Source organism: Acanthopagrus latus, chromosome 19 (genome assembly GCF_904848185.1).
Source record: "Acanthopagrus latus isolate v.2019 chromosome 19, fAcaLat1.1, whole genome shotgun sequence".
Lineage (NCBI taxonomy): Eukaryota > Metazoa > Chordata > Actinopteri > Spariformes > Sparidae > Acanthopagrus > Acanthopagrus latus.
In genome coordinates, this window is record NC_051057.1 from 14,794,482 (window position 1) to 14,820,433 (window position 25,952).

The 25,952-nt window shown below is 43.1% G+C and overlaps 1 protein-coding gene across 4 annotated transcripts; it reads right to left on the bottom strand.

Annotated features, from left to right (window-relative positions):
- Nucleotides 1–1,224: 1,224 nt before the first annotated feature.
- drd3 (dopamine receptor D3) lies at nt 1,225–25,952 on the bottom strand. 4 transcript variants are annotated; one of them, XM_037079504.1, is made up of 8 exons: nt 23,209–25,952; nt 21,139–21,465; nt 13,168–13,280; nt 10,195–10,331; nt 8,180–8,373; nt 6,491–6,556; nt 3,202–3,577; nt 1,225–2,288 (listed from the first exon to the last, which is right to left on the bottom strand). In XM_037079504.1, exons 2-8 carry the CDS (start codon nt 21,421–21,423, stop codon nt 2,092–2,094), a joined length of 1,368 nt encoding a protein of 455 aa, XP_036935399.1. In that variant the 5' UTR covers nt 21,424–21,465; nt 23,209–25,952; the 3' UTR covers nt 1,225–2,091. The 4 variants fall into 4 exon arrangements, with proteins under 4 accessions (XP_036935399.1, XP_036935400.1, XP_036935401.1 ...); XM_037079505.1 differs by lacking the exon at nt 23,209–25,952 and having other exon boundaries at nt 3,202–3,574; nt 21,139–21,588; XM_037079506.1 differs by lacking the exon at nt 23,209–25,952 and having other exon boundaries at nt 1,225–2,227; nt 21,139–21,588.

Sequence of the window (25,952 nt, forward strand, 5' to 3'; positions counted from 1 at the left end):
GACGTTTTTGATTGGATTTAGAAACTGATTGAAATACTCTCACCACAGTGTTAAGAATGAAGCTCCCCCACACAACTTTAGATATTTAATAAGCTCGTGGAGTACAAGCGTCACCTGCGGGTTAAAGTGTCAACTTAGCACCCAAGATTGTCTTTTGATTGGCAGATTGACGTGAAATTGGGTGAACTCAGAGATGCTCCCAGGGGGAGAAACCATTTAATTTGTGGTGACCCTGTAACCTTCCCTTCTAGCAGCCTCTATAGACAAACGTGACTTTTTCTTGTTTACCTTCACTGAAGATGACAATGCACAACTACATGTATATCATGAGAGCGTCTTCGCCGTCGAGCTGCTTCATATTAATGGATGTTATGAGCGTTGCAGCCTCTGGGGGCTCACACAGCGGCTTCAGGCCTTCGGGGCTTGAGGTGTATGTGCAATTCATTTACAGTAAAAGAGGGGATGCAGTTATTGTCTCTGAGTGACTGGTTATAATCTACAGGCACATGTGCACTCTAAATTGCATTCTCAATTAAATTTAAATTCACGGAACGGAAGAACAAGCGGCTTCTGTGATCACGGCGGAATCTCAACCTCACATTTGCCTGTGAACATGCATTTAATATTGATTGCTGATGCGTATAGGTTTTTCTTTTTTAGAAGAGGACACATAAATTAATGATGTGAGCCATTAATGCTTGCAGTGAGATGATCATGAGCGTCCATCCGTGAATACAGACACGCACGCACACACGGGTGCACATATACACACACCTGGTGCGTCATTATTTTAAGTAGCCTCAGTGGAACGAGGCTGAGTCGACGCAATGGCAAAAAGTGTCAGGGGAGCAGGTGTTTATGCCTGTTAGAGAAATGGGAGTGCTTCAGATATAGGCTGAGAAAGACAGACCCCCTCCCTTTTCTTTCCCCTCCTACACCCAGCTTTGATCCTTCTTCTATTAGTTCATTTCTTCCCGTTTTGGTTCTGTTCCCTCCTACTCAGCTCCCCCCACATCTCTTATCTTGTATGGTGTTTCTTGCTCCACATTCATCCTCCCTGTGTGTCACTGCTGCGCCTCTTTTCATGTCTCAGAATCTCCCACCTCGCGACATCCTGCTCTATCAGCTCAGTTCCTCCCTCCAGAAAACGATTTCATTCACCGTATGTGTCCGTGTCCAATCATTATCGACATACTCGTGCATACGTGTATGGAGAGCCCGGAGGACATTTCATCTTTTGTTTTTATTTACAACACACTGCAGTAAATGTTCTGTAATGATAGACCTGCCCACCACATGGTTTACAATCCGGCTTGATTGGTTAAGACCACAAAGCTTCAGCAGCGCATAAATCATGTGGAGGTTCGCCAACAAACAGACAGTAAAACACTGAGAATGCTTCCACTGTGCATTACATAAAAATCTCACATTTTTAAAAAATTCTAATGAATCCACACGGAGCACAATGACAGTTTTTAAAATGATGTGAGTCGTGGCAGGAAACCAATACGATCCTTCCGGCACAATTCAAGTGGACGCCCTTGAAATCTGATTTGTGCATGCTCTGATGGGTAACTGATGGCGGTGATGATGATGATGAAGGAGGGAGGGAGTGGGGAGATGTGAAGAACATCAGTTATTCCACATAGTGCGGTGGCAGCAGGCCTCAGGACGAAGCGGCTCTCTGATCAATTCACAAGCCTTTAAAGATCCATCGCGGCTCCAGAGAGCTTCTGAACTCGATTGGAAGGTCCTGGGGAACTGTGCCGATGAGCAGTACACATACTGTACAAGACATACCCACAAGAAACACCTTGTGCTATCAGGAAGCAAGTCTTACTTGAGGAGTAATACTGTTCAAATGTAGTCCCAAAGTTTGAGTCTCCTTGGAATAATAAAAAAAAAAATCCTCTTTTGTTTGCATTTATTGCACAGCAGTTCTGTTAAACCCCCACAGGACCAAAAGCAGGTTCGCTTCCCCTAACGACCAGTGTACAGCTGTGGTCACCATGTACCAAATGCACCATGACAGAGTTGTAGCATGGGTGCACAATCTCATTTTCATTTTAATTTCCTGGCACGTTGTCTCCCTCAGCAGCTGAGGATCTTGATGAAGGCCCGTCTGAACTCGATGTTGAAGGTGGTGTAGATAACAGGGTTGAGGGCGCTGTTGACATACCCCAGCCAGGTGAAAGCACTGTAAAGCTCAGGAGGCACGTAGCATGTCCTGCAGTGGGTGTTCAGAATGTGAGTCACAAAGAAAGGCAGCCAGCAGATGAGAAACACCCCTGGAGCAGCCAGAGAGCAGGGCGGTATGGAGGAAGGACGAAACCAAAAACACAAGAGCAAAATTGAAAGGAATGGATTAAACAGTCTTCTGTAACATAAGATGAAAAAAGTGTGCATGTTGGCTAAGTAGATAACTGCCAACAGTGGTGAGAAGTGTTACTTCTAATATGAGCTTATAATGTGTCATAAAATAAATGCAGTCAATATCTAGTAACTAAAGTAACTAGTAACTAAAGATAGCACGTAGTTGAATAAAAAGTACAATATTCAACACTTTTACTCTAGTATGACCTTTGGCTTCTTTGTGAACAACTACAAATGCTGCAGCCTGGTTGAAACACTGATTTGATCCAAGATCTATAATTGGGGTCACAACATCAGGGCAAAGCAGCGGGCACTTGTCTGCAAAGCAGGAGGGAAGTGGGCCTGACTGAGGTAATTTTCCATGTGCGTGCCACAGTTTTCACTGACACCCCTGTAATGTAGTCAGACACCTCTGATTACATTTTTGTCAGTGAGATCTATGCTGTGCCAGAGCTAACTTGAACAAGCCTATAGCAACCTGGCTGATAATTGGAAGCGTGTGGAAGCTTTGTCAGGAGCTGCGGTGTGTGTCTGGACACACACTATGAACCTGAAGCCAGCCGGTTCTTTTTCTTTCTTTATTTATATATATTTCAGCTTGATTTATTGTGGCTCTGCAAAATACGCAGGAAATGCACATGGAGTTAGCAAATTGTGCTGCTGCCAACACAGCCAGATGAGAGTGCAGTGCAGGTGTAAGTGCGGCGGAAAACTTCATAACAAAATGTTAAAGGAGCTGAAGTGGAATAAGTGACTGTGGTTTATTTCATCTTTAAAATAACATGAATAATGTGTTACCATGACTTTTCCATGAGAGGCTTCACTCACCGAGCACGATGGCCAGCATCTGAGTGGCCTTCTTCTCCCGTGCGTGCATGCTCCTGAATCGTGAGTTGCTGGTGTATGATTGATACACCGGCCGCAGCGACGTGTGTGTCCGTCCATTGGACAGATCCTTCACCTCGCAGCCCATCCTTACAGGAGGCTGTTCTAGCTGGTTGCTTCCCTCTGCCTTCTCCTCCGCTTGCTCCTGCTCCAAGTCTAGCTCGGTGCGGCCGCAGGAGGCATGGCTCATGCTGCAGCAGTTCTGCATGTCCACCGGGGGCAGCACAGAGTCCTCCACCGGTCCCGTCTTTGGGCGTTTGTGCCACAGGCATCCCGACAGCAGGCTGGGCTTGGAGGGAGCTGAAGGCTCTACACTCTGCTGCCAGGAAAAATTATACACGTTGTAAGCTCATTTTACAGCGCATACAATCATTTATTGTAGTGTTCAAAATGTCATGACGCTCAACTTCATATAAACAAAGGATCTAATGGCTTTGGCGTCTTTCAGCTCATTGTTTTGGTTTTCTGGCCTGCATCTTTAATGTTTAAAGGCTCTGACAAACTTACAGTGAAAGCGTACATGGGAGATTTTTTTTAAAATGGGGTTTTAAAACAAAAAACCCCCTCCTTTCCAAACAAACATTTTAGCACCGTTTCAGAAATAATCTTGATCCATACTAATAGCATGTTAGCATATGTCATATTGGTATTGATAAAGTGTGAACATAACTTTCATTAAATTCAAGTACCTTTGTTTGTTTACAAACAGTATTTTGTATCCCTAAAGATATGTAAAGTAAATTAAACATCTGCATGCACTGCATAGTAAACATGACATGTTGGTAGATGTACAGGACATCAGGTGTGTGCTTGCTGTCTATTTTACCCATTTTTGTCCAGGAAGATGAGCCCGTCTCTTACCTCTGACTTGAGACATTCCCTGGGGTTGAAAGTTTTCAGCATGTGGATTAACCTCAGCTTTTCCACTGTATATACGGGCACCACATCTTTAACGATATGCAACATGGCTGCATCCGTAAAAACTGTCCACCGGGACCCTTTCCTTTCAATGATTAAATGATTCCGCTAATGTTGGCTGCTTTTTAGTGGGTGTTTGTGGGCTGCCGTGGTCTTGTACATCTCGGAGTGAACAACAAGTGTCCCACTGTGATGCACGCGTCTGTTTGAGATGCTGCAATAAAAGGGTCCATCCTCTGTCTTTAGTTGCAACAGCCTTTAAACAAACTTTGCAGCGGACCGTAGTTTGTTCAAGGTCTGACGCCACAAAACCAAACTATTGACGAGACTGTGCCTTTTTAGGAACAAACTCTTGGCTTGCTGCCATGTTGTTGTGCAAGTTAAAAACAAAATCAATTTTCATTTTTTTAAATCGTCCTAAATCACAACTCGAATTAATTGATTTTACAGATTTATCGCCCAGCCCTAATTTCTGTTTTTCTAAACACAGATTATGTGACATTCTTTTTCTTAAAGCGCAAACTCAAATACTCCACAATTTCATAACCATATTATCTTAATTATCCAAATTCACATATGTAAATAATGCATACACTGATGAGGCCCAATTAAGACATGAACATGTGTTTCTGCAATGTTTCCAAAAATATGTTAAACACTGTTAAACACTAAAAAGCACTCTGCAAGGAGATCCAAAGGGCCATTTTTCAGTGACCTAAAATGCTGTTTGTGTCAGAACGCATAGGAACAGCATTGTTATAAGAAATACCCGCGCTGTGTGGACAGGGCCTTAGGAACAGAGCTACGGCGGCGAGCTAGGTCAGGCCGGGAACTCGAGCCACACTGATATACACAAGACAAGCCTCGCTCTCCACACTCATCTACCTAACACCCCCTGTCAATGTGGCGGTATTGGGTAGTGATGAGCAAAACGTCTTCACGACGTTTTGCTCATCACTACCCAATATCTCTATGAAAACATATCCACGGGGAGTGACTACTATAACTTAAGGTTTGCTGTTGTAATAAACATTTCAAAATGTGAGATGCACACTGAACCTAGTCTGTTTGGTAGTTTAAAGGCTCATTCATGCTCATTCACATATGGATATGGATGCAGCCTTCTGTCCATAGCACGGATACAGACAGTGGTAGCTGTGTGGGGCAGTGTGGCCAAAAGTTCAAGTGAGACACGATGATATGACAGGAGGAGGAGGTTTCAAAAAATAGTGGAACTTTCTGAGGAAACACATACTGATGTTTGCTAACTTCTTTGCCACAACTTCACAAGGTGACATTGTGTAAATGTTGTGATTTTCATCATGTTTTGCTGCCCCCAGTTTTCAAAAACAAACCGATCATCGCAGGTTTAATGTTCGTATTTCAGTGCAGACATTGCTTCACCTTGAGTGAATACTTTTTTATCTCGCCCGGCTTAAACGTTATACAGAAAGTATTAGAAGCTGAGTGGTAGTCCAATAAGCTGACAAAGTGGTGAGAACGACTCAAAAGGTTGGAGGTAATGGCCGACACATTTCAGGAGTGCTGTGCAAACTGACAGAAAGTGGTGACAAAGCTCTTCCTGCACCTCCACGACAAGTTTATAAGTCACAGAGGCACAGTCAGTATTGAACACACATCAGCACGACTATTGTATCTGTATCATTCTTCATGGCCTGTGCAAAGACCTCTTACCAGCAAGCACCTTCACTCTCTGAAACTAATGAAACAAATGGAGCTGTTTCTCTGCAGTGTAATGAGTAATAAGAGACGTCAATTCTAAATATTGTGCAATGTGCGTTTCCAGTGAGTCCAGAAACACGAATATTTATAGTCAGCTCTTACTCACACACTCTTCTCTTCACACATTTTCCTCAACGGAAAATCACAGATTGTTATTCCCTTCGCCTTTCAGCAGTCTGCGTATTATGCAGGTGCTGCAGTGCGTCACCCACAGACCTCGCTCAGCTGACCGGTGACCAGGTGACACAAAGTAAACACAAGGCAACAGGCCACGCTTCAGAATCACAATTTTCAGCTTCTTCTCTGCGCCCCCCCCATGCGCCGAGAGCACACACCGGAACGAAAAACCCATGCGTGCATGAACATAACCGCGGACAGAGTTGCTTGAGAAGCCAGAAACAGTAGCGCCATGCGTGCCACCGCGCCACAATACGCCAACACAGTCAGTAAAGAGAGTTAGTCAGGTGTGAGGCCACGCTGCAGTTTTTCTGAATGCAGCAAAGCCTCATGTCTGACTAATATAGATCTATTCCAGAATCTTGTTGTTGTGTTGGATCTGCAGTGCACCTACCACTTTAATCCTTATAGGTGACAGGTCTTGATTCACCTTGGGAGGCTCCTCTTGAAGACAAGTCTCCTAGGGGAGCAGAGGAAAGTTCAACACCACGAGCCTTGTTTAATGTACAGGTGCAGAATGTTTATGCCATTCACATGGAGACTCATCAATTCGTGTCTTTTCATCTTGGAGGATGTATTTATCAAGCTTCAAACAAATCTCATTGACGGTCACAGAGAGAATAAATCAAGGGAATCACTATTCATGTCTGTCACATCTTCAGTCGCTTTCACGATCGAGCCAAATGCTTTGTCACTCGAAGCTCAGAAATAAAGATAGCTTTCGAAAAAAACCTCAAAGCCTCGTCATTTCAAATGTTCCCTCTGCTGATTGAGTGAAAGTTCTAATGTGTTATTTCAACACATTTCCATTATAACTCTCTCTGCCTGAACTCCTCCAGGGCTCGGATTTTACAACGGGTGACTCCACTCAAGGATGAGATCCCTAACTGTGGCTCAACCACGACCAATTATCCATAACCTGCTGTTACAATGGAGGACTTGAATTTCTGTGCAGTGAAGGGAAAAATGTGAGTGGAACGTATCCAAACACATTACTCAGTGAGCTCCTGGATATGCCAAAGCTGGTCAAGATACTGGCTGGAATTAGCTAATCGTGTCTTTTTATACACACATTTGTTAAAAATAGGGTAGATACAGATGCACAGAAGATGACCTGATGTCTCCTTGCCCAGGGTTAAAAGTATAAAGCCATCATTGTGTGATAGATTTAACTGGGGCGAATATTAGAGTGACGGATGTGATCAGAGAACTGACAGCTGGTTGGAAACTAAATTCAGATTTGCAATATCATGACATTTGAAGAACACTGTCACACATGTCAACACATTACTGATGGTGACGTTAAAAACATGATGAGTTTTGATCTAAAAAATCTCAAAATAAGCATTAAACAAAAAAAATAATCTATTGTCCTTGATATTTTATTGGCCATATCTATCTTAAAGTCTTTATTGAATTTTTTTAACCTGATGAAAGTGTTGTGAATAATTGTTGGATAGTGGTTTATTCATTTTTTTCTCTAGCCATTTTGATTAAGAAGATTGATCGAGAAGACAGACGTTTCTGCTTTTAAATCGAGCTACACATTGACATTTCATCTTCGACCTGTCATCCTACAGGCTACAGTCAGCCTTCATTTACGACTTTTATCTGAGGAGTATTACTGGGAAAGGTGAGTGTGTCAGAAGGAAATGGCGTAATATAATGGTGAAATGTAATTTGCACATCATAATATGAGTGCATGTGGTTTAATAGTGGTGTTTTTCTCTGTCCGCAGACATCTTTATGACAGGTAGCCCCTACTGATAAGACAGCCTTTATAATGGAGCTTTACAGGCCAGTTGTCAACTGTTAATAAGATAGCTGTTTGGTTTCAGGGATGTGAAAATTCTGTGTTGTTGTTTAATCATCAATCATCATTTTCAGCTGGAACCTTTAAAGGTGTACAGTAAACCAGAGTGGTCCAACTTATCCATGCTTATTTTATGTACTGTGGTGCTTTGCAAGCGACTTTGACATCTACCCAACAGCATCATATACTATTATATATTATATAATACAACATAATACTCTATTATGAAAGATATGGTAGATGGAAATGGGAATGGGATAACTGTCTCACCACTGATGGTGGAGTTGAGCCTGGTTGCACTTTCCCACTGGCTTGTCCAAAGGTGATCCTCTTCCGCCTCATCCTGAGGAAGATGTAGATGCGGATGTAGACCAGCAGAGTGACGATAAACGGCAGGTAGAAGGACACCACCGAGGAGTAGATGACAAAGTCGGGGTTGGAGATGGAGCACACCAAGGGGTCATCTGTGACCACGGAAGATAAAATTATGTAAAACAGACTCAAGATCACAGGGATGATTAAAGACAGCAGGTGTAAATTACAGTCACCCTCTGACCCTGGTGCATGCCCTCCATTTTGACAATGACCTCGATGACTCGTCCTCATTATTATTCTGCAGACAAACTGAATCGTACGTGGCTGCACACATACGCGCACATTGACGAAGGGATGATTGATATGGCAATAATTGCGCCATAAATTCACGATAAAAGACCCTGTGACATGATAATGACCGTGTAAAGGCCAATTATTCAGTCAGAATGCAAGAGTTAAATATCTTTGAAGTGAGCTAATAGTGCTGTAAATTGAAGTTTGAAGAGAATTGACACAGGCTTTGGCCACAGCTGTGACATGCATACTGGATGTCAGTGGCATGAACAAACTGAAGTGATTTACAGTACTGTCCCCTGGATGTTCCCCTGGATCGATAACACATACCTCAATACACAGAGAGATGGAAACAAGCATGGACAGATGCGGCCTATTTTAAGCCACACACCAAGCCGCCTTCAGTTTCTAGATTCATATTATTCAACCCTTTTGTTTGGCACTTACGCAGCGCTTGTCTTTCTTTTTTGTCTTGCTGCTCCTTTTCAATCCATTTCTTTTAAGTCTGATCTAATCCCATCACTCCCGCCTCCCAATGCTAATACATGGTTACTGACAAAACGGTGGGAATCCTGCAATCACAAGGCATTGTGATGCATTGATTGCAAGTGGACACACCTACAGACCAAATGCCTGGATCTCTGTGAGTAGCTTTGCATTGTGTCTGACTAATGCTCTCCATTGTGCGTGTGCAGTCATGCATCTGTGCTGCTGGGTACTGAAATTAAAATAGCTACTGTTGATGTCTCTCGCATTTCTACAGTCCGTTTTATTGTTTTGGTGGTTGATTCCTCTTGTTCACAAATCTGTGGCCAAAATTATTTTGTTTGCACAGCAAATTATGTAGAACATGAAAAAATCCCCCAGACTCATCAAGCAGACATCTGGGGTAATCCCATCTAACCAGAATCGAACGCATGCAATATTTAAAAATGTAAAATGTGCACTCAAAGAACAAAAGAGCCTCCTGTTACTGCGACTTTGAGCCTTTACTCTCACCTGATGAGTGAAACTGGAATCCTTTAGTGTCAGCTGTCCAAAAAGCAAAACGATGGAGGGAGCGGTGAGCAAGTCACATAATCAGAAGAATGTGTAGCTTAATCGAAGTATCTATATCAATCAAGAAATCCTCCCTAGCTACAGTCTCTCATCCAAATATGGTCACATCCAGCTAACAAAACAAAAAGAAAACAAACAAACAAAAAAACACAATGGCAACCACCATAATGCCAAACTCATGGCTTTAAAACAGTAGTCCACAAACCAGTGGGTGACATCATGGTCATGTCTACTAAACATGCTCCAGTTTGTACAACAAATGTTTAGTCTCAAGTTTCATCATTGCTGCTTATTTTTTTCAGATTTGGCAAAGCTCAAGAGCCACAGAAGACTTTATACAGACTTTGCACAGGCTGAGTCATGCAGTACTCTGCGTGACCTGCAAATGGACTCTGACATGCTAAATTGGTGGCGTTCACCTTTAAATCCCATTTTGGTTGGCACCTCCACTGACCCCGAATTGTGAGATGACTGAATTTGACCCTGAAATTCACAATATCATGGGGCCTTCATTCCCCGCATCCTATCCCGCATCCTATCCCGCATCCTACATAACTTGACTCTCCGCTACGACGCGTCTAGTCAGGAAGATGAAGGCAAAATGTTGTTGACCTGACCTGTGGTGTTGAAACCAAACAGCAGAGGACAGGATACAGCGAAGGCCAGGACCCACACGGTGGCAATCATCATAAAAACTCTCTTCCGGGAGCGATGGGTGGTGTTGTACAAGACAGGCATCACCACTGCTGTGTACCTGCATATGCACATGCACAGGTTAGAGCCAAGCTTTGAAAATGAGTGAGTACAGGGGATTCATGGTGACATTTGAATGAATAGAAAAGTGCTGATATAGTACAGTGAAAGAGAATAATTAGCAGGAGAAAAAGAGCCTCTGTGAAAGGAGCTGGTCTTCGGGGACTCCAGGAAATGCACTGCTGAGAAAAAGAGGATAATATAAAGACGAACAACGGGACAGCAGAGCAGGCATTTCTATTTAGAAACAATTTGGGTATTCAGCAATAAAACCGGTGGAGCTTTGATTTAAGAGTTAATCAGCACACTATATGCCAAGAGTGTATAATGAGCCCGGGAAAACTGGGTTCAGCAACGGCTCCGCCGGAGCAGCAATTACGCTGGACCTGGACCCAAAATGGATGTGATGTTATGTTGTTTAGAGCCAGATAACTGCCATGATTGTTTATCCTCATCAGACTAATTACACTGGTCCCTCTCTGGGCAAAATGCGGGGTGAAACCCTGAGCACAGACATTTACTAAAAATACTCTTCCCTCCCTGCTTGCTTTACTTTGTCTTTACCCTCTTGTCATGTTGCTGTCGGGTTAAATAAAAGCCTTGATGAAAAAGTAGAGGGGTGAAAAACCATGTCCATGATTTATTGATCAGAAGTGCAGCTTTAAGTTACATTTTTTAGTTGAGGACGAAAACAAGGCTACTCAGCTCTGGGTCGCCGGCCACAGTATGACCTATGCTGTAAATACTTTCACAAAGACACCTCACCTTGATGCTTGATGCAAAAACTTCGCGTCTGGTGTTTTGATGCTGCCTATGAGAAGCCCAGTATGACTTTTCCTCCAGAGAGGTGACAAATCTTCCCTACTATCACTGCAACGCTTTGCTGTAAACTTATAAATAAAAAATGCTGTCACAAAGGTAACGCGGGTGTGTTATGCACTATCATTGACACAGAATGCCCTGGGAGCCTTTCTTTTATTTAGCACCTCACCAGGCGTGTGATACTGTAGAAGGCTTGTTGACTCATCCAATGATCAATCATAGAGAACCACAGGGCTCCAAAGGAACTTCATCCCTCGAAAAGCAATTATTCATTGTCACTGCGACATGTAACCATGTGCAATTAAAGATGCAAAACTAATTAAAATCATAAACTAATTCTTACCTTATACGATCGTGTAAACACTCTGCACTGTGTATTTGCCCCGACGCCTTTATGTTCTCATTAAGACACAGTCCTGGCTGCAGGGATTTTTCTGTGTAATAATTTGTGGTAATTTGAGCCTTAAACAACATAACATTGATTTAACATCGACTAATAAGTTTATATGGTAAAGTAGTACATAGTTGCTTATTTACACTTCCAGCAGTAACACTGCACCAATTTTTCCATATCTGTCCAATTAACCCTTTCAGTTCTGCAGGACCAAGGAGCAGACACGGGAGATACAGACAAACTGATAAAGAGTGAATGAAAAACACAGACTCATAACATGCAGGGATACATTAACAAATGACACACAGATGCACAGAAAACAGGCAATCTGGTCTGGTGTGTGGAGCAAGATCTGGGCCACACCTATTTTGTGGGTTGTAAGCAACAACCTTTTTTGATACATTTAATTGCTTTTTAATTTGCATGAAGGGTATCTACTGACATACAGCGCGAGAACCTCTTAAGCTTGTGTGAACCACAGATCTTATTTCAGGCATCTAACCAAAAGCTCATTCAGAAAACCCACTGACTTTAAGATGAGGGAACCAGAAGTGAAGAAAAGCTGATTATATCCGAGTTCCACAATATCAAAATCTGTTTAATTAATGTTTTAAGGGCTTTAAGTCCATCTGTTTGACGCTGAGCAGGTTGTGTCTATTTTTCAAGGTGCTTAACAGAAGACAGCTGCCTGCTACAGTGACGGTTCACAGAATAAGCTGTTTAGCAAAGCTAAACAATGAGCTCACTATGAAGCTCGGCAAAGCTGAATGGAACTGTTTCACATGTTGTCAGAGTCTTTTCACGTTGTCATGTGATAAATTGGAATAATTAGTGACAAACTGACACTGCAAGACAAGCGCACACAATCTGATAGTAGTGTAGAGCCATCTGATTTGTTAATTGGATTTAAAATGTATCAACTGCCCATGAGCTGGTGTTGCTTTGCCCTGTTGGTTATCCAGCTTTGTAGATGACGACACCGTCTTATGAAAGCATCCATCGGAAAGTCTTACTAACAGAGGGAGGCCTCCATACATACTGTAAATATATCCCCATGACACCTCCAGTCCTCCCTTATTCATTCTATACAGTTGAACTCTTTGTGCCTGCGGGTTGTAAGTTCAGAGACTCGAGGGAGCTATTAAATATTAACTGCGACACATGCAGAAACTAAGCAAATAAATAATGTAAATACTATGTGCTTATTTACAGCAAAACTTCATACTGATGGCACTGATGGCACTCCAGCATTAATGCTGACAAATGCACAGCAATTAGACACAAACATGCACAAGAACCTTGAACCCGAAATCAAAGGCACGCCGTGTGAACGAACTCTCCTCGCTTCCGTCACTTCCTCACTGTCACTCACTGACACACACGGACATGCACACACACACACACCGGTATCAAGAGAATATGAACAGGATGGGAAAACAGTGTCACTCTCCGGGAGGTCTTGAAATTTCTATGAGGTGAGGTGAGCAAAAGAATAGTGTCTTGAGATATGGAAATTGCTCATGGGTGACATTTATGCCGGAGATGTCATGACAACATCTGTAGTCAAACCTGCAGCACAGAGGTAAGAACACAAACGCACACACACTCACTGCACACTCACCTGTCAATGCTGATAGCACACAGGTTGAGGATACTGGCGGTGCACATCATCACATCTAGCGTGACAAAGATGTTACAGTAGAGCCGGCTGAAAAGCCAGGCACCGCCGACCACCTGCACAGGACAGACAGGCATATTAACAATGGACACGTTTCTTTTCCTCCTTCTCTACCGTGAAGTGTGAAGACCGTATTGAGGGCACACATGAGCGCACACACTCGTACATGTGACAGAAAAGGAAAGGAAGAGGGGAAAATGTGCACATTGAGAGAGTCCGGGCATTGACGGAGACAGAAAAAGCAACCTGAGCTGCCTAAATATTAACCCTAATATCTAAAACTCAAGCGTTTATACTAATAGGGACACTCATTAGGAGCACGCATGACTTAGTGAACATGTTTGTGTCAGCATACAGCAAGGTGCTCTTAAACGGTCTTAAATTGTTCTGTGATGATGGACTATGTGCATAATGTTGTGAGCGGTAATGTAGAATCGAGGGAACGTGTCAAACAGCGGATCTAACTGTCCTCAAGGGAGTTTTCCAACTCTGAGATAGGACATTAACCCAAGGCTAAACCAATAACACCCTGCACCATCCTCTCCACATCCACCCTCCCCACCGGCAGAGGCCTGCTCAGGCCAACAGGCTTTCACTTTGACTCCATAATGCCTGGTAATAACTGTCTGACAAAGATAAATGAGACCCGGGCTCCTTCGCCTGACTACTGAAAGTCCGAGACGGGAACATACGCCTACCTGCACAAAGAGGCGGCACGCACACATGGGAATACGCACAGGCACAGGCACACACAAGTACAAAGACACAAATAGACAGATCTCTCTCTCTCTCTCTCACCTTCACATAGCTGAAACAGACAAACAGATACACATTTGTTTTCTCAAACACTCTGATACGGAAACACTCATTCATCTCCAAACTTAACTCACCGCAACACAGATAACACTTAATCTAACCTCCGCCCCCAGACACATAATATTGAAACCATTTATAAAGGAGCTCTGCGTTTTTTTGTGTTTTTTTTCCTTATCCATTCTCACATGAGAATCTGTTTGGTTGTCATGGTTAATAGCACTCAGCCTGCGGAAACAGCTGCAGACTGCCTTCTGTTAATCATGTCTGAGGAAATAAACCAGCTGATGTCATCGTCACATCACTGAGGTTATTCCATTTTCCCTGACACAAATTAGGGCCACTCAATTAGAAGGATGTGAAGTGAATTCAAAGATGCTATTCCACTGCACTATGGGACAGTTAGGAACCAGCATTTCTGGACCAATACTAGCAGTGTGCTTGGTGGTGTTGGCTGATCTAGGAACTATGCAAAAGTCACCTTTAAACAAATTTAGTTATTTACAACCATTTAAGAACCAGACCGTAATCTATTCGGTCGATTACTGTGCAGTTAAATCTGAACCACAATACTGGTAATCAGCAGCAACTTCTGTTATGCTGCTACAGCCCTTATCATCCAGTACAGTTTAATAGTAATCAGTGTTTTCTCTATATACAGTTGAAGGGGCTCTGTGTAACAATTTCTATCAACTTACATGTATTACTCACATTTGTTTTAGCCATATGTGAACAGGTTGTTCCATGCTATGAAAAATAACCCCTCTAAGTTGCCCACACAAACCTGTGATGATTTGTTTGAGATGTTTAACTGAGGATTTCTTTGTGAACAGCCGCCATGAAAGTTTAGAAGTTGAGACCGCCGGCGAAAGCTATCGGCATCCAGCACAACAAAGATGTCCCACAGAGCCCCTTCAGATGTCTCGATGTCCCTGTCAGGAATTGTTCATGGGAACTTTTTTCTTTGATTTGCCCCAGCAGTAAAATGATCTATCTGCATATAAATGATGTATCTGCATATGTGTGTGTGTGTGTGTGTGTGTGTGTGTGTGTATATATATATATATATACACACACACACACTCAAAAAAGTCAATATGAATACTAGCAAGGAAACTGAGTTGCTCACAGCAGTGAGTGCAGGCGGTGGTGACACAGTTGTGAGAAAAACTACACAACAGTAAAGTATGTTGATCATTTTATGTACTAAGTGAAAAAACATTATTCATTATTCTATGACAATTAGTAGTGCATTTGTAGTATGAAACTGGAACACAGTGCTGTGGCATTAATTCTGACCATTTTCTCTCTCTAATTTTCACTTTCTTTCTCTGTAAAAAACTGTACATTGCATGTACAGTTTGTACCCAGTCAACCCCCAACATACACAAAGACTGAAGCAAACATGTGGGTACATGCTGAGTATTGCACACAGTGTGGGAATATAATGGTGACTCAGTGGGGCTCTGCAGGCACCTCACATCGACAGCGTTTGAATGTATGTGATCAATATTTTCACAGCAGTGAAGTGTACTTAATGTCTCAGAAAGAAGACACAGCAGGAGGCGAAATTGGCAGGACAATGGGACCAAGTAGTCCAAGAAGCATCTGCCAGAGGGAGGAAATCTGTGTTTAAAAATGTAGATGATATCACTTTTTAATTCCGTCAAGATTTTCACACTTTTTCACTTCAATTAGTCAGAAATGCAGGAGCACATTTATATCACTTAACCTTGTGTTTTCTGTCAGATCTCACCGTACTCCACACGATAAAATCTTCACCTGAACGAGGAGTACCCTCCAATGGAGCTGTTTCCATAGTCAGGTCATACATTTGCTGAGGGCGAGCAACATCATTTAGGATGAATTGTGGAATGTCAGCACTCAGTCACTGCTGCCAATACAACCACTTTCCTTCAAGTGCAAGTCGTACATCAACTGTACAATCTGGGGAGAAGGTGGCTTGCTCAAGGGCACATTATTAGTACCTGCTGAGGGTAGGGAGGGTGGTGCTCAGTCACTTTTCCTGACAAGACGCAAACCAGCAACCCTCTGGTCACAACAATCTAATCCCCCCTGTCCTTCAGATTAGAGCTGGCAGGTTGATGGTGCTCGCAGTGCCAGTCTTGGGAGCTAAAAGTCCCATGACTCTTAACTAACATGTTTTTCCCAGCCTCATCCAAGATATTACTGACCTTTACATTCCTGTTAAATTAAAAAATATTGCACCTTTGTGTCATACCATCTCCTAATGACCTATTCCTTGTGGGATTGTGAGTCTCCCCTTTGTATCTGAAATGAAAAATGCATCACATGCTCTTACAGCATGACTGCTCGCATGGAAGTTAAACTCATGACTGAATCCCGTCGAGTTTCCCCCCGCTACCTTAATTCACCTTTCACAGGTTGAGATCGCCTTTAATTTGTCGGCTTCTGCTCACTGAGTGTGTTAATTCTTTGTCTGGTTGAGCGGCTGATGAATCTCCTGCACACTGTTATAAATAGTGCTTTCTGCTGACAGTGGGCAAACTTGTGATAGCAGGGTGGCTGCTTGTTATACATAAGTGGACTTCGACCAGACGATTTTTAGACCTCATGTGGGCAAACACCTGCCCTCAAGCCTCAGGGATGCAATTCCACATGTACACAAGCCTGCGGACACCTGGTGGAATGCAGTGTACTCCTCTGATAAGAAGTGGAAGCCTGAAGGTTTTTGTAAGCCAGCACAGTTAATTAGTAACTGAGGAGTGAGTGATTAGCAATTAGCAGACAAACTATGTCTCACTTGAGTAATTTGTGAGGTGCAAATAAAAATCAAATGCTACAACAAAATTCGCAACTTGCCCAGAAGAAGGTCACTAAAAACTAAATTCACAGATTTCTGTGTTAGAGCTCAGCCAATTACCTGCAGCCGATGAAGTCATTATTTGTTAATACGCAATATGTCCTTTAGCAATTATGTATAATCTACGTGAGACACTATCTATCATCATTACTGTCCCTTTGTCACCCACACAGTTGTCACCACATAATAAGCTCCAAATGACCCTCATCATTTTCCTCTCTGAATCTTCCTTTTTTTTTGTTCCAAAAGTCCAATTTGTCTCCCACTCAACTTCCCGTCATTTTCCCTCCCTTCTCTTCTCGCCTCGACAGTGTCAGCTCCACACTCCACCGCACTGCCAAGCATCTGTATTTCAATCACTCCCACATCCTCTGTACTTCCTCTTCACTGCCTTATCTTTCATTGCTTCAGAGCTTTAGATCAGTGAATTCCCCCAAAAAACGGGTACTTGTATAGCGATCTGCAGTCGCAAAAACAACATAGAATCGAATTATGACTACAAATGTTGGTGATGCTGGTCTTCAAGCATGTCTTCATTCACTGTCATAATAATCAGTAAGCTACATGAGATAAGCAGGCTGATAGCTAAAAGGTCCAGTGTGTGGGATTTAGGGGGATCCATCAGCAGCAATTGAATATAATATCTATAATTAATTCTTCATCAGGTGTATAATCACCTTAAAATATGAACTGTTGGGTTTTCCACGGAGTCTGAGATTTCTCAGTTGCACAAAACAGACAGACCAAACAGCTGCTGGCCACTTGGACGGTGAGAGGAAAATGACTTTGGCGCAAAGGTCACAAATTACCATCACAACCTATTTTATCTGCGATCATTCAAAAACTACAATCCTCAGGCTGCAACGCACCAATCACAGTAGTTTTCTGTAATGACGCCACCAGTGTCACGCGAGAGGTGACAAGTCAATGGAGGGAAAAAAAGAGAGTGAACTGCCAGTAACTGCCAGTAAGAAGAAATGAGAGTGCAAAAGCAGGATGAAATAAATTGAATATTTTTTTAAACGGGAGCGACAGGAGCACAATGAGAAGGAGGAATCAGGAGATAAGTCGAGAGAGAAAGAGGAGGAACTGGAAAAAGTGGAAAGTCGTAAGTGATGCGGCGGAAGTTGTTGAGGCTAGTGATAGCCTTGATGTTGCCTGAAGGAAGAACCTACGAATTCAACATACAACTGGCTCAGAACTTTCCTGTGGCTTCAAAATGACAAAGTGATGTTCTGCAAACACTGCAGGGGCCAGAAGCTGGCGGGCAACTCATTGTTAGTGTCGGGAAACCCGCACATGAAGAAGGACAGCCTCATAAAACACAACAAATTGTGGCAGCACATTCAGTGTAGAGACTTTTTTTTGAGAAATAATGAGAAACCATTAGGGACGGTGTTGGCAGCCTTGAGGAGACAGGTCTTTCTGGGAGAGGAGGAAAAAAGGAGACAGTTAAAGATAAACATTGCTAACTTTATCACGAAGGAAGAAGAGCCTTTTGTGAAATCTGGACCGCTGATCAGATTCCCCCAAAAAAATGGAGTCGATGTCAATCCGCCGCATGACAACGACGCAAGATGCGCCGAAATGATCAGTGAGATCGCCAACCTCATGAAACACGGCCTGTCATTGAAGCTGAAGGCAGCAAACTATTTGGCTGTGCTGACTGATGGAGACACCGACATATCCAACACCAAGTGTGAAATTGTGCATGCATCTATTGGAGAATGGGAAGCCAGTCACTCTCCTGGTCGGACAACAGCCTCTAAAGCACTCCCATACTACTGGTGAGTTTTTTCTAGATTTTCTATTTTATTATGCAATTCATAATTCTTCTTTATAAAAAATGTAAAGTTGCATCATTGTTGTGAGAGTATAGAATATTTAATTCTCTTGCTGCTGCTATCGTAAATGTTTTATGTGTTCCGTCGTTTCCATGACACCTACTCCAATACCCATGAGCCTCAGCGATCTCCAACCAATCAAAAACAACAACAACAACTGATTTACGCAGTCACTTTGCAGTAGTCAGTGAAACGCGGAGTTTATGGTTTATGGTTAAGGTTTATGTGCAGTACCCAAGCCATTTTGGACACCACCTAAACTGAACAAATGTAAAATCAACGTGTAGAGCATCAAAACAACGAAATGACTGTTTACATAAAATGTTTTCATCTTTCATTATTCAATTTGAAGGATAGAATTTGGTGTTTGTTAGACATAAGTGATTATGTTTACTATCCTCTGTTTGGTTTTAGTATGCGGGTGGTGAGAGTTTAAATGAAATTTAAAGACGTTTTTCCATAGAACATGCTTGAGTCAGTGCAGATGATGCTGGTGCTGCCCATCTCAGCTGCCCAGTGTGAAAGGGGGTTTTCCGCCCAGACCCGGATAAAAAACTCCACATGAAGTTCCATCGGAGTCTCCACTACAGAAGACTTGATAAGGATCAGCCTGGAGGAGCCCTCCATTGAGGAGTTTGATCCTACTCCTGCAGTGGAAAGCTGGCTGAGTTCTGAACATACGAGGTGGCAAAAATATGAAAGCACTTGGACAGCTGACATCCTTTGTGTTTAGTACACATTGGATAAAAAATTAAATGAAAAAAATTAAATCAAACACTGTAAATCATTTAGTTTGGGCAGCCTATTTAAGTGTGAACTGTTCAAGAATTCGATGAATAAATATATCTTTGTGCTCCAAGATATTTTACTTTAGAAGCACATATGCTCGTTGGGAAAAATGTCCGTGTAGAGCCCTAATTTAGTTGGTCGTCATATGAAACCTCACCGCTTCATTCCACTAAATCCTTCACATGCAGTATCTAATATCAGGCCATGTTTTGCCAAAAAGATTTCATGAAAAATTGCCAGCAAGCAACCGAGCAGATAAGTTGAAATGATTCGTAGAATAATAATGATTTTTAATGGTAACTTTTCAATTCAATAGCTTTACATAGTAAGCCCACCTCAAATCAAAGGAAAAACAGTTGAAATAAATAACTAAAAGACAACAGCTGAAACTAGAATGGCCCTCATTAGACCGCATACCTCCACCAAGGCCCAGCAGTCTCCTTTATCTGCACCAACTCAATCCTAGCTGCCAGCCACCTAAAATGTGCCTGATTTTTTTTCACCAAGTGTCAAGTGAGAAGAAATTCCTGGATCCTTCCCTTTATCCCGATCTGCATCAAAACTCTATGGGATCTGTTCTGGACCCATCGTCCAACCAAGTTTAGAAAATTTAAGGTAAACAGCTGAAGCTAAAAGTAATAGTTTCCCATATTGGAGTGGACATTCTGGGGACCTTGCGTTCCGTTCCGTAAAATTTCTCTAAAAGTGACAAATGTCCCACAACTTCAGGGAAAATTAGGGACGTTCATAAAATGTTCTTGTTTAAAAAAAATACTGCAGTGAAAGTTCCCTATATGACCACAAGGGAGATGTTCCCTCATGGGTCTAAGTTGGTGATATAAAAACACTGACAGTGTGAATTTAGGCGAACCTTACAGAACGTTCCCTAATGGTCCCCGGTTGCTCGTATGATAATGTTTTGTTGAGGAGTTAAACAGAATGTTTGCAGGTAAAAAGCAGTCAGCTAACAACAGACAGCTGAAATGGTTAGCTAAAAATGAGTGGTTGGCAGCTAATTAATTTACAGTAAAAACAGTTAGCATTGCCAAAAGTAGCGAAATCATTAACGGGCAAAATAATTGACTAATGCATAAAATCAGCTGAAATGGTTGGCTAACACTAATAGCCTAAAGGCTGGTAGCTGATTTATAGACAATTGATGTTTAGCTAAGGTATAAGCAGTGTCAGTTGTTATCAGAAAGTAATGCATGAACGACTGAAATAGTTAGCTCACTGATACATAGCCTAGCTGAAATACCTCAAAGTAAAGGCTAAAAAAGATTAGAAAACTAGCCTAAAGTCATGGCTCGATAGTTGAAATGGTTAGCTTGTATGCTAACTACTTCAACTAGCTAACTGTCTCAACTAGTCAAACGGCTGAGATAGTTAGCTGAAAGTGGGCTAACAGATGAACAGTTCAAATAGCTTCTGTTGGATAAATGGTTGAGATATCTTAAAGATACTACGTGGTAATTGGGAATATCAAATTGACCACAACAATCTAAACACTGACAAATTAACATTCAAGTAAGACAAAAAAAAAAAAAAAGTTTGGGAGACACTGTTGTAGATCAATGCTCCGGAAGAGGGTTAACGGAAAGTCGTGCAAATAACACTCCTCACCTCCAGGTACACGGCCCAGGGCATGACCAGCGACGCCACCAGCAGGTCGGCCACAGCCAGGCTGACCACCAGGTAGTTGGTGGTGGTCTGGAGGGAGCGCTCCCTCAGCACGGCCAGACACACCAGCACGTTCCCGAACACGATGGCCAGGATGAGCAGGGAGTACAGCATGGCGTAGTAGTTCCGCTCATCCTGCCCTGACGCCTCCGAGCTCGCGTTCCTCTCGTCCCACCCGGGACTCTCTGACTCGTTCCAGAGCTGTTCTGCACTGCTAAACATCGCCATGGAGGCGTTCCGGTGACATGGGAGGTGAGAGGTTTGGCAGACCTAGCAAAGGACGAACAAACAAACAAACAAACAAACAAACACAGTCCGTAACACAACTTCCTTTCTCACAAACAGAACATTTGGTACATCTCATTAGTCACTTGTCGGTATCATTTCAGGTACGAGGCCGCCGCTGGGGAACATCTCCTGGCACCTGGCAACAGTAGCCAGATGAGCTGATAAATAAAACAGGTGAGAGAACATCCCAGGCTGTGGAGCTCTTTGCTGTACATCACTGCACACGTTCACAAGAGTTTTATTTTTTCCTAGAATGAGAGCTGGAGCCACATATTGACTCCCCACCGGCTCCTTCACAAAGACTCAGCAGAAAACTTCATCGACAGTCTGTCTAGCAATGCACTTCTAATAGTTCCAGTCATCATCATGTGCATCCCCTTCTTCCTTCCTCCCTTCCTGCAAATGGCTTCTCGCACAACTAACAGATACTACGAGGCAGGGAACTTTAATAAGGGGCTGGCGGCATGCCTTGGAGCGCTGTCGGCGAGGTTAGCTCATCGGGGAGGGGGACTAAGCCTGTGACGCCACCCTAAGAGGTCCGGTTGGCTCCGGTCCCAGGCTCCGCTCCTTTCTACTCCATCCTTCCTCTCGTTTACTCCCAATCCTCCCTGTCTGGCCGGAGTCCAGCGGGGTGATGCTCACACCTGTGCCTGGATGTTAAAACAAACCGATCCATCTCATTCAGCATCCCCCCTCCCTCCTCTCCTCTCCCTCTGTGACAGAAATAGGGGGAGAAACTAAAGGAGCGTCTTAAACTCTGGCTCGAATCCAGGAGGCTTTTAAAGATTTCCCTCAGTCTATAATTCCTCTCGGTGGCTCCAGTCTCATATGATTCACCGCCAGAGAATCTAAATAGGCAAAGAAGGAAAAGAAGCCACTGATACAAGTCACCTTGGCGTCTCCCGGTGGGAGTGCAACAGCGGGTTTGTCGCAAAATTAGGTGCGACGGGCCATGAGAAGTAAAAACCACATCGGAGCGCACGCACATTCATTTTTAAATCCTGCTGGCGCTGGTTATATTAGAGCTCCAGTGAATGTTTGTTTGCTTGTACTTGCAGATCAAGTGACAGTGAAACTGATTTCTCCCCCTCAGAGCTCCATCTCATTTTAAATACCAGCTGATCCACTAAAGTGTCAGCGTGCAGGACTCTGACCTGCTGCGTAAAACTGGACCTTTAAATGCACATGCCCACATATGTATCAGCTGCATATGTGGTGTTGTGTGATCTAAAGCCACTTGGAAATGAGGAGGAGATGTTTAACTATGTAAAACCTGAATTTATAGGGCACATTGTCAGAAATCGAATTCTAGGTGAAGTGAATTAGATGACTGACTGTGAGCGACTGTTTTCCAGCAGCCAGGGGAATGTTAATTTGCGCCAGGACGAGATTTAATCGTAAAAATGACATTGGACCTCATGACAGCACACTTTGTCAGACTCCATAATCAAACTCCCAGAAAGATTGGGGTCATTTTTTTTTCTCCGCTGACACAAAGAAATAATTGCGCAGAAACGACTTTCCAACATGGTCACATATCAGAGCACACACAGAATGGAACAATTAACCAAACAAAAGCGGCAGATCCGACTGTCATTCAGTGCGCAGACACCGGAGCAGAAACATGAAAACAAGATTACAAAAAAGCGAGTTCAGCATCATGAAGTAGTTCCCCCCCTTCTCCCCCCCCTCTCTCATCCTCCTCCCTCAAGTAAGCACACTTACCTGTTACTGTTTCCGAGTGGAGGATTCATCAGATGCCATCGAGGAAAAGCCCGTGTGCGAGCGTTAAAAGTTATCCGGTCATCGCGTCCAGGTCCGCGAGGCGAGCGGGAGGAGCGCTCGGTGCCATTACGCGCGGTGGAGAATGTGAACGTGGGAAGCTCTCAACCCGCGGCGCACTCTCCACCTCCCCTCCCCACCCCACCCTGAGCTCCGTGGCTGCGTGACGGCAGGTAACACGCGTTCAGCTTATTAATATTTCATTCTCACACCTTTGGTTTTTGCATTCACGCCGGGGGCGCGCCTGCGTGGTTGGAGACGCCAGGTGTCTCCTGCTTGTGCGCCAAGCGACGAACTGTGAAAACCTCCATCAGAATGGCATATGTTTTAATCTGAATGTAGTTTAGAAGATGCTGCAGATGACCGCATGGGCTTGAGTTGTGTTACCCGCGGCCGTTCTCCTCGACACGACCCTGAACCGGTCTGGGTCGTGCTTCGCTGGGAGTGCCATTCGCGTAAAAATAGCCTTATGTTGGCCCCATAAAACGGGACCAGTGAGATCTACAGAGCGTAAATTAGGTCAGTCTGGGTGGAAAAAAAATAATAACGTATGGACAGTACCACTGTTGTAGCTCCGGCATCCCATTGGTCCCCTTCCAACTCCCCCTCCACACAAAGAAGAAACCCTCAGTGCAGATAAAAAGCACCTGCAGCACTTGTCTTCTATCTGACATTCCCAGCCAGCGTGCTTTGTTTTGCTACCCTCCGCATTTTGAGATAAGAGTAATAAGCATGGCAAGAGCAGCTGCACAGCAAACAGATGTAAGTACTTGGTGGAATGTTAAAGGTGCAGTATGTAGTTTTGGGGAAGAAATTGTAATCAGATGTTTTAGTGTTCACACAAACTCAATAAGCAAACTCAGTGTCTTTGATCGCAAGACAGAAGAAACAAACTGACCTTAAAGGACAACACAATTTCACACTGCCTTACTTTGTTTATATGTGGCGGACCCTGCCACCTTTAAAGCTTCAAACAGTGATCTGGGGACCGTATTTTCCTCTGAGAACAGCTTGTTCATTCAGTAATGGAAAAATAAATATGTCTGAGTTCGAATTTCTTCACCCAAACTGCACAGTGCCCCTATAATACATAATCTATGGTCTTTTTTTTTTTTCTCTGTGGGTTTGGAGGCGAATGAGCGCCACACACAGTAGCTCACGTTTCAAGATATTCTCGTCCCCTTAATGAAATCAGATACGCGGCTTCACATTACAAAAGCTTTTTGGAAAAAAACCACAGCAGCTGACCCAAACAGACCCAGCTGATCATTTTTCACCACCAACCTGCAGTCGGCCTGTGTTTTAATGAACAGGAAGGTGTCCAAATGTCTTTGCTCAGTGGAAATTTGACCCACCCTCCTGCCTTTAGCAGCAGCATCCATGCTAGAGAAAGCCTCTCGTGCACTGCAGAGCTGGGAGGAATCCTAATACACACTGTAGCTGGCCTGAATCCATACATTTGAATCTTGACAAAACCGGCGGCTCGTGACATCCATAACACACTGGATTTTGACCTCGGGCAGTATGTAACAGGGGTTTCTCCTCTCATACAGAACATGTCCAATAAATCCAGATTTCCCACATCGTCCGTTTATGCACATTGTGCAACGTGCAGGAATTCAATCTCAGTCCCTCCCACTTGAGTGGCAGCTGCTGGAAGGGTGTCCTTTTGTTTATTTGTTTGTTTTTTTTTGTTTTCTGGAGGGGCCATTTCCTGTCTGACTTGGTGATTTATGATGCCGAGCAAAACATGCAAAAAAACAAAAACCAAAAACCAATAGAGGCATAGAGAATCGAGGAACCTTCAAACTCCATTAACATGGTCACATAGAGAAACAGATGTTAGATACATCCCCTACAGGGGGCCATCACAACACATTCAGTCCCTACAGAGATCAGAAACAGTGAATTGAGTCCTACACACACGCACACACAAACACACACACTTGCTGGGCTGTCGACGTTTTGCAGGTACTCCTGATGATGGGTTGGAAAGGAGGAGGGTGAAGTGGGAATCGTCTTTGCCCTGATGAGTGAGGTATGAATGTTGCGCAGATCGGGCTCTTGGCAGCTGCTCTCATAGCTGTTACTCACAGGACGTATCGCTTTTGAAACCAACTACCAGTGTGAAGGTCAGGCCTTATGGTGGGCACTGCTACAATAATGATAAAGGACAGTGGTAGGGGAAAAAAAATACAACCAACATTTTGAGAGTTGGTTGACATTTTGCTGCCATCTACTGGTCCAGAGACTCCCTGCTAAAACCAAATCAAAGGTTGGCCATGCAGAGCTGCATGTGTTAATCTGTGGGTTATTTTCTCAGTGTCAGAACATACAGCAAAATGTCCTTCATGATATGCATCATCAGAAGTCCACGAGTCATATGTAAAAAGAAAACAGTAAAAAGTCTCAACAAATAGGCTGAGAAGTGCTTAAAAAGTGACAATGAGCTGATGATCAAAATTATTGCTGAATAATGTATTAATTTCTTTTTCTGATTGATATTTAGAGGATGTCTTAAATATTCTATGTGAATGTATAATGGGAGATCAGATTGTGCTTATTACAAAAATATAATTGTTTGTTTATTTACAATATTTTAGTTTATTCAGTCTTGTTTTATACCATGCCTTAAATGTTTATATTGTTTATTGATTTTTTCATTTATTATAATTATTATGTCCTTG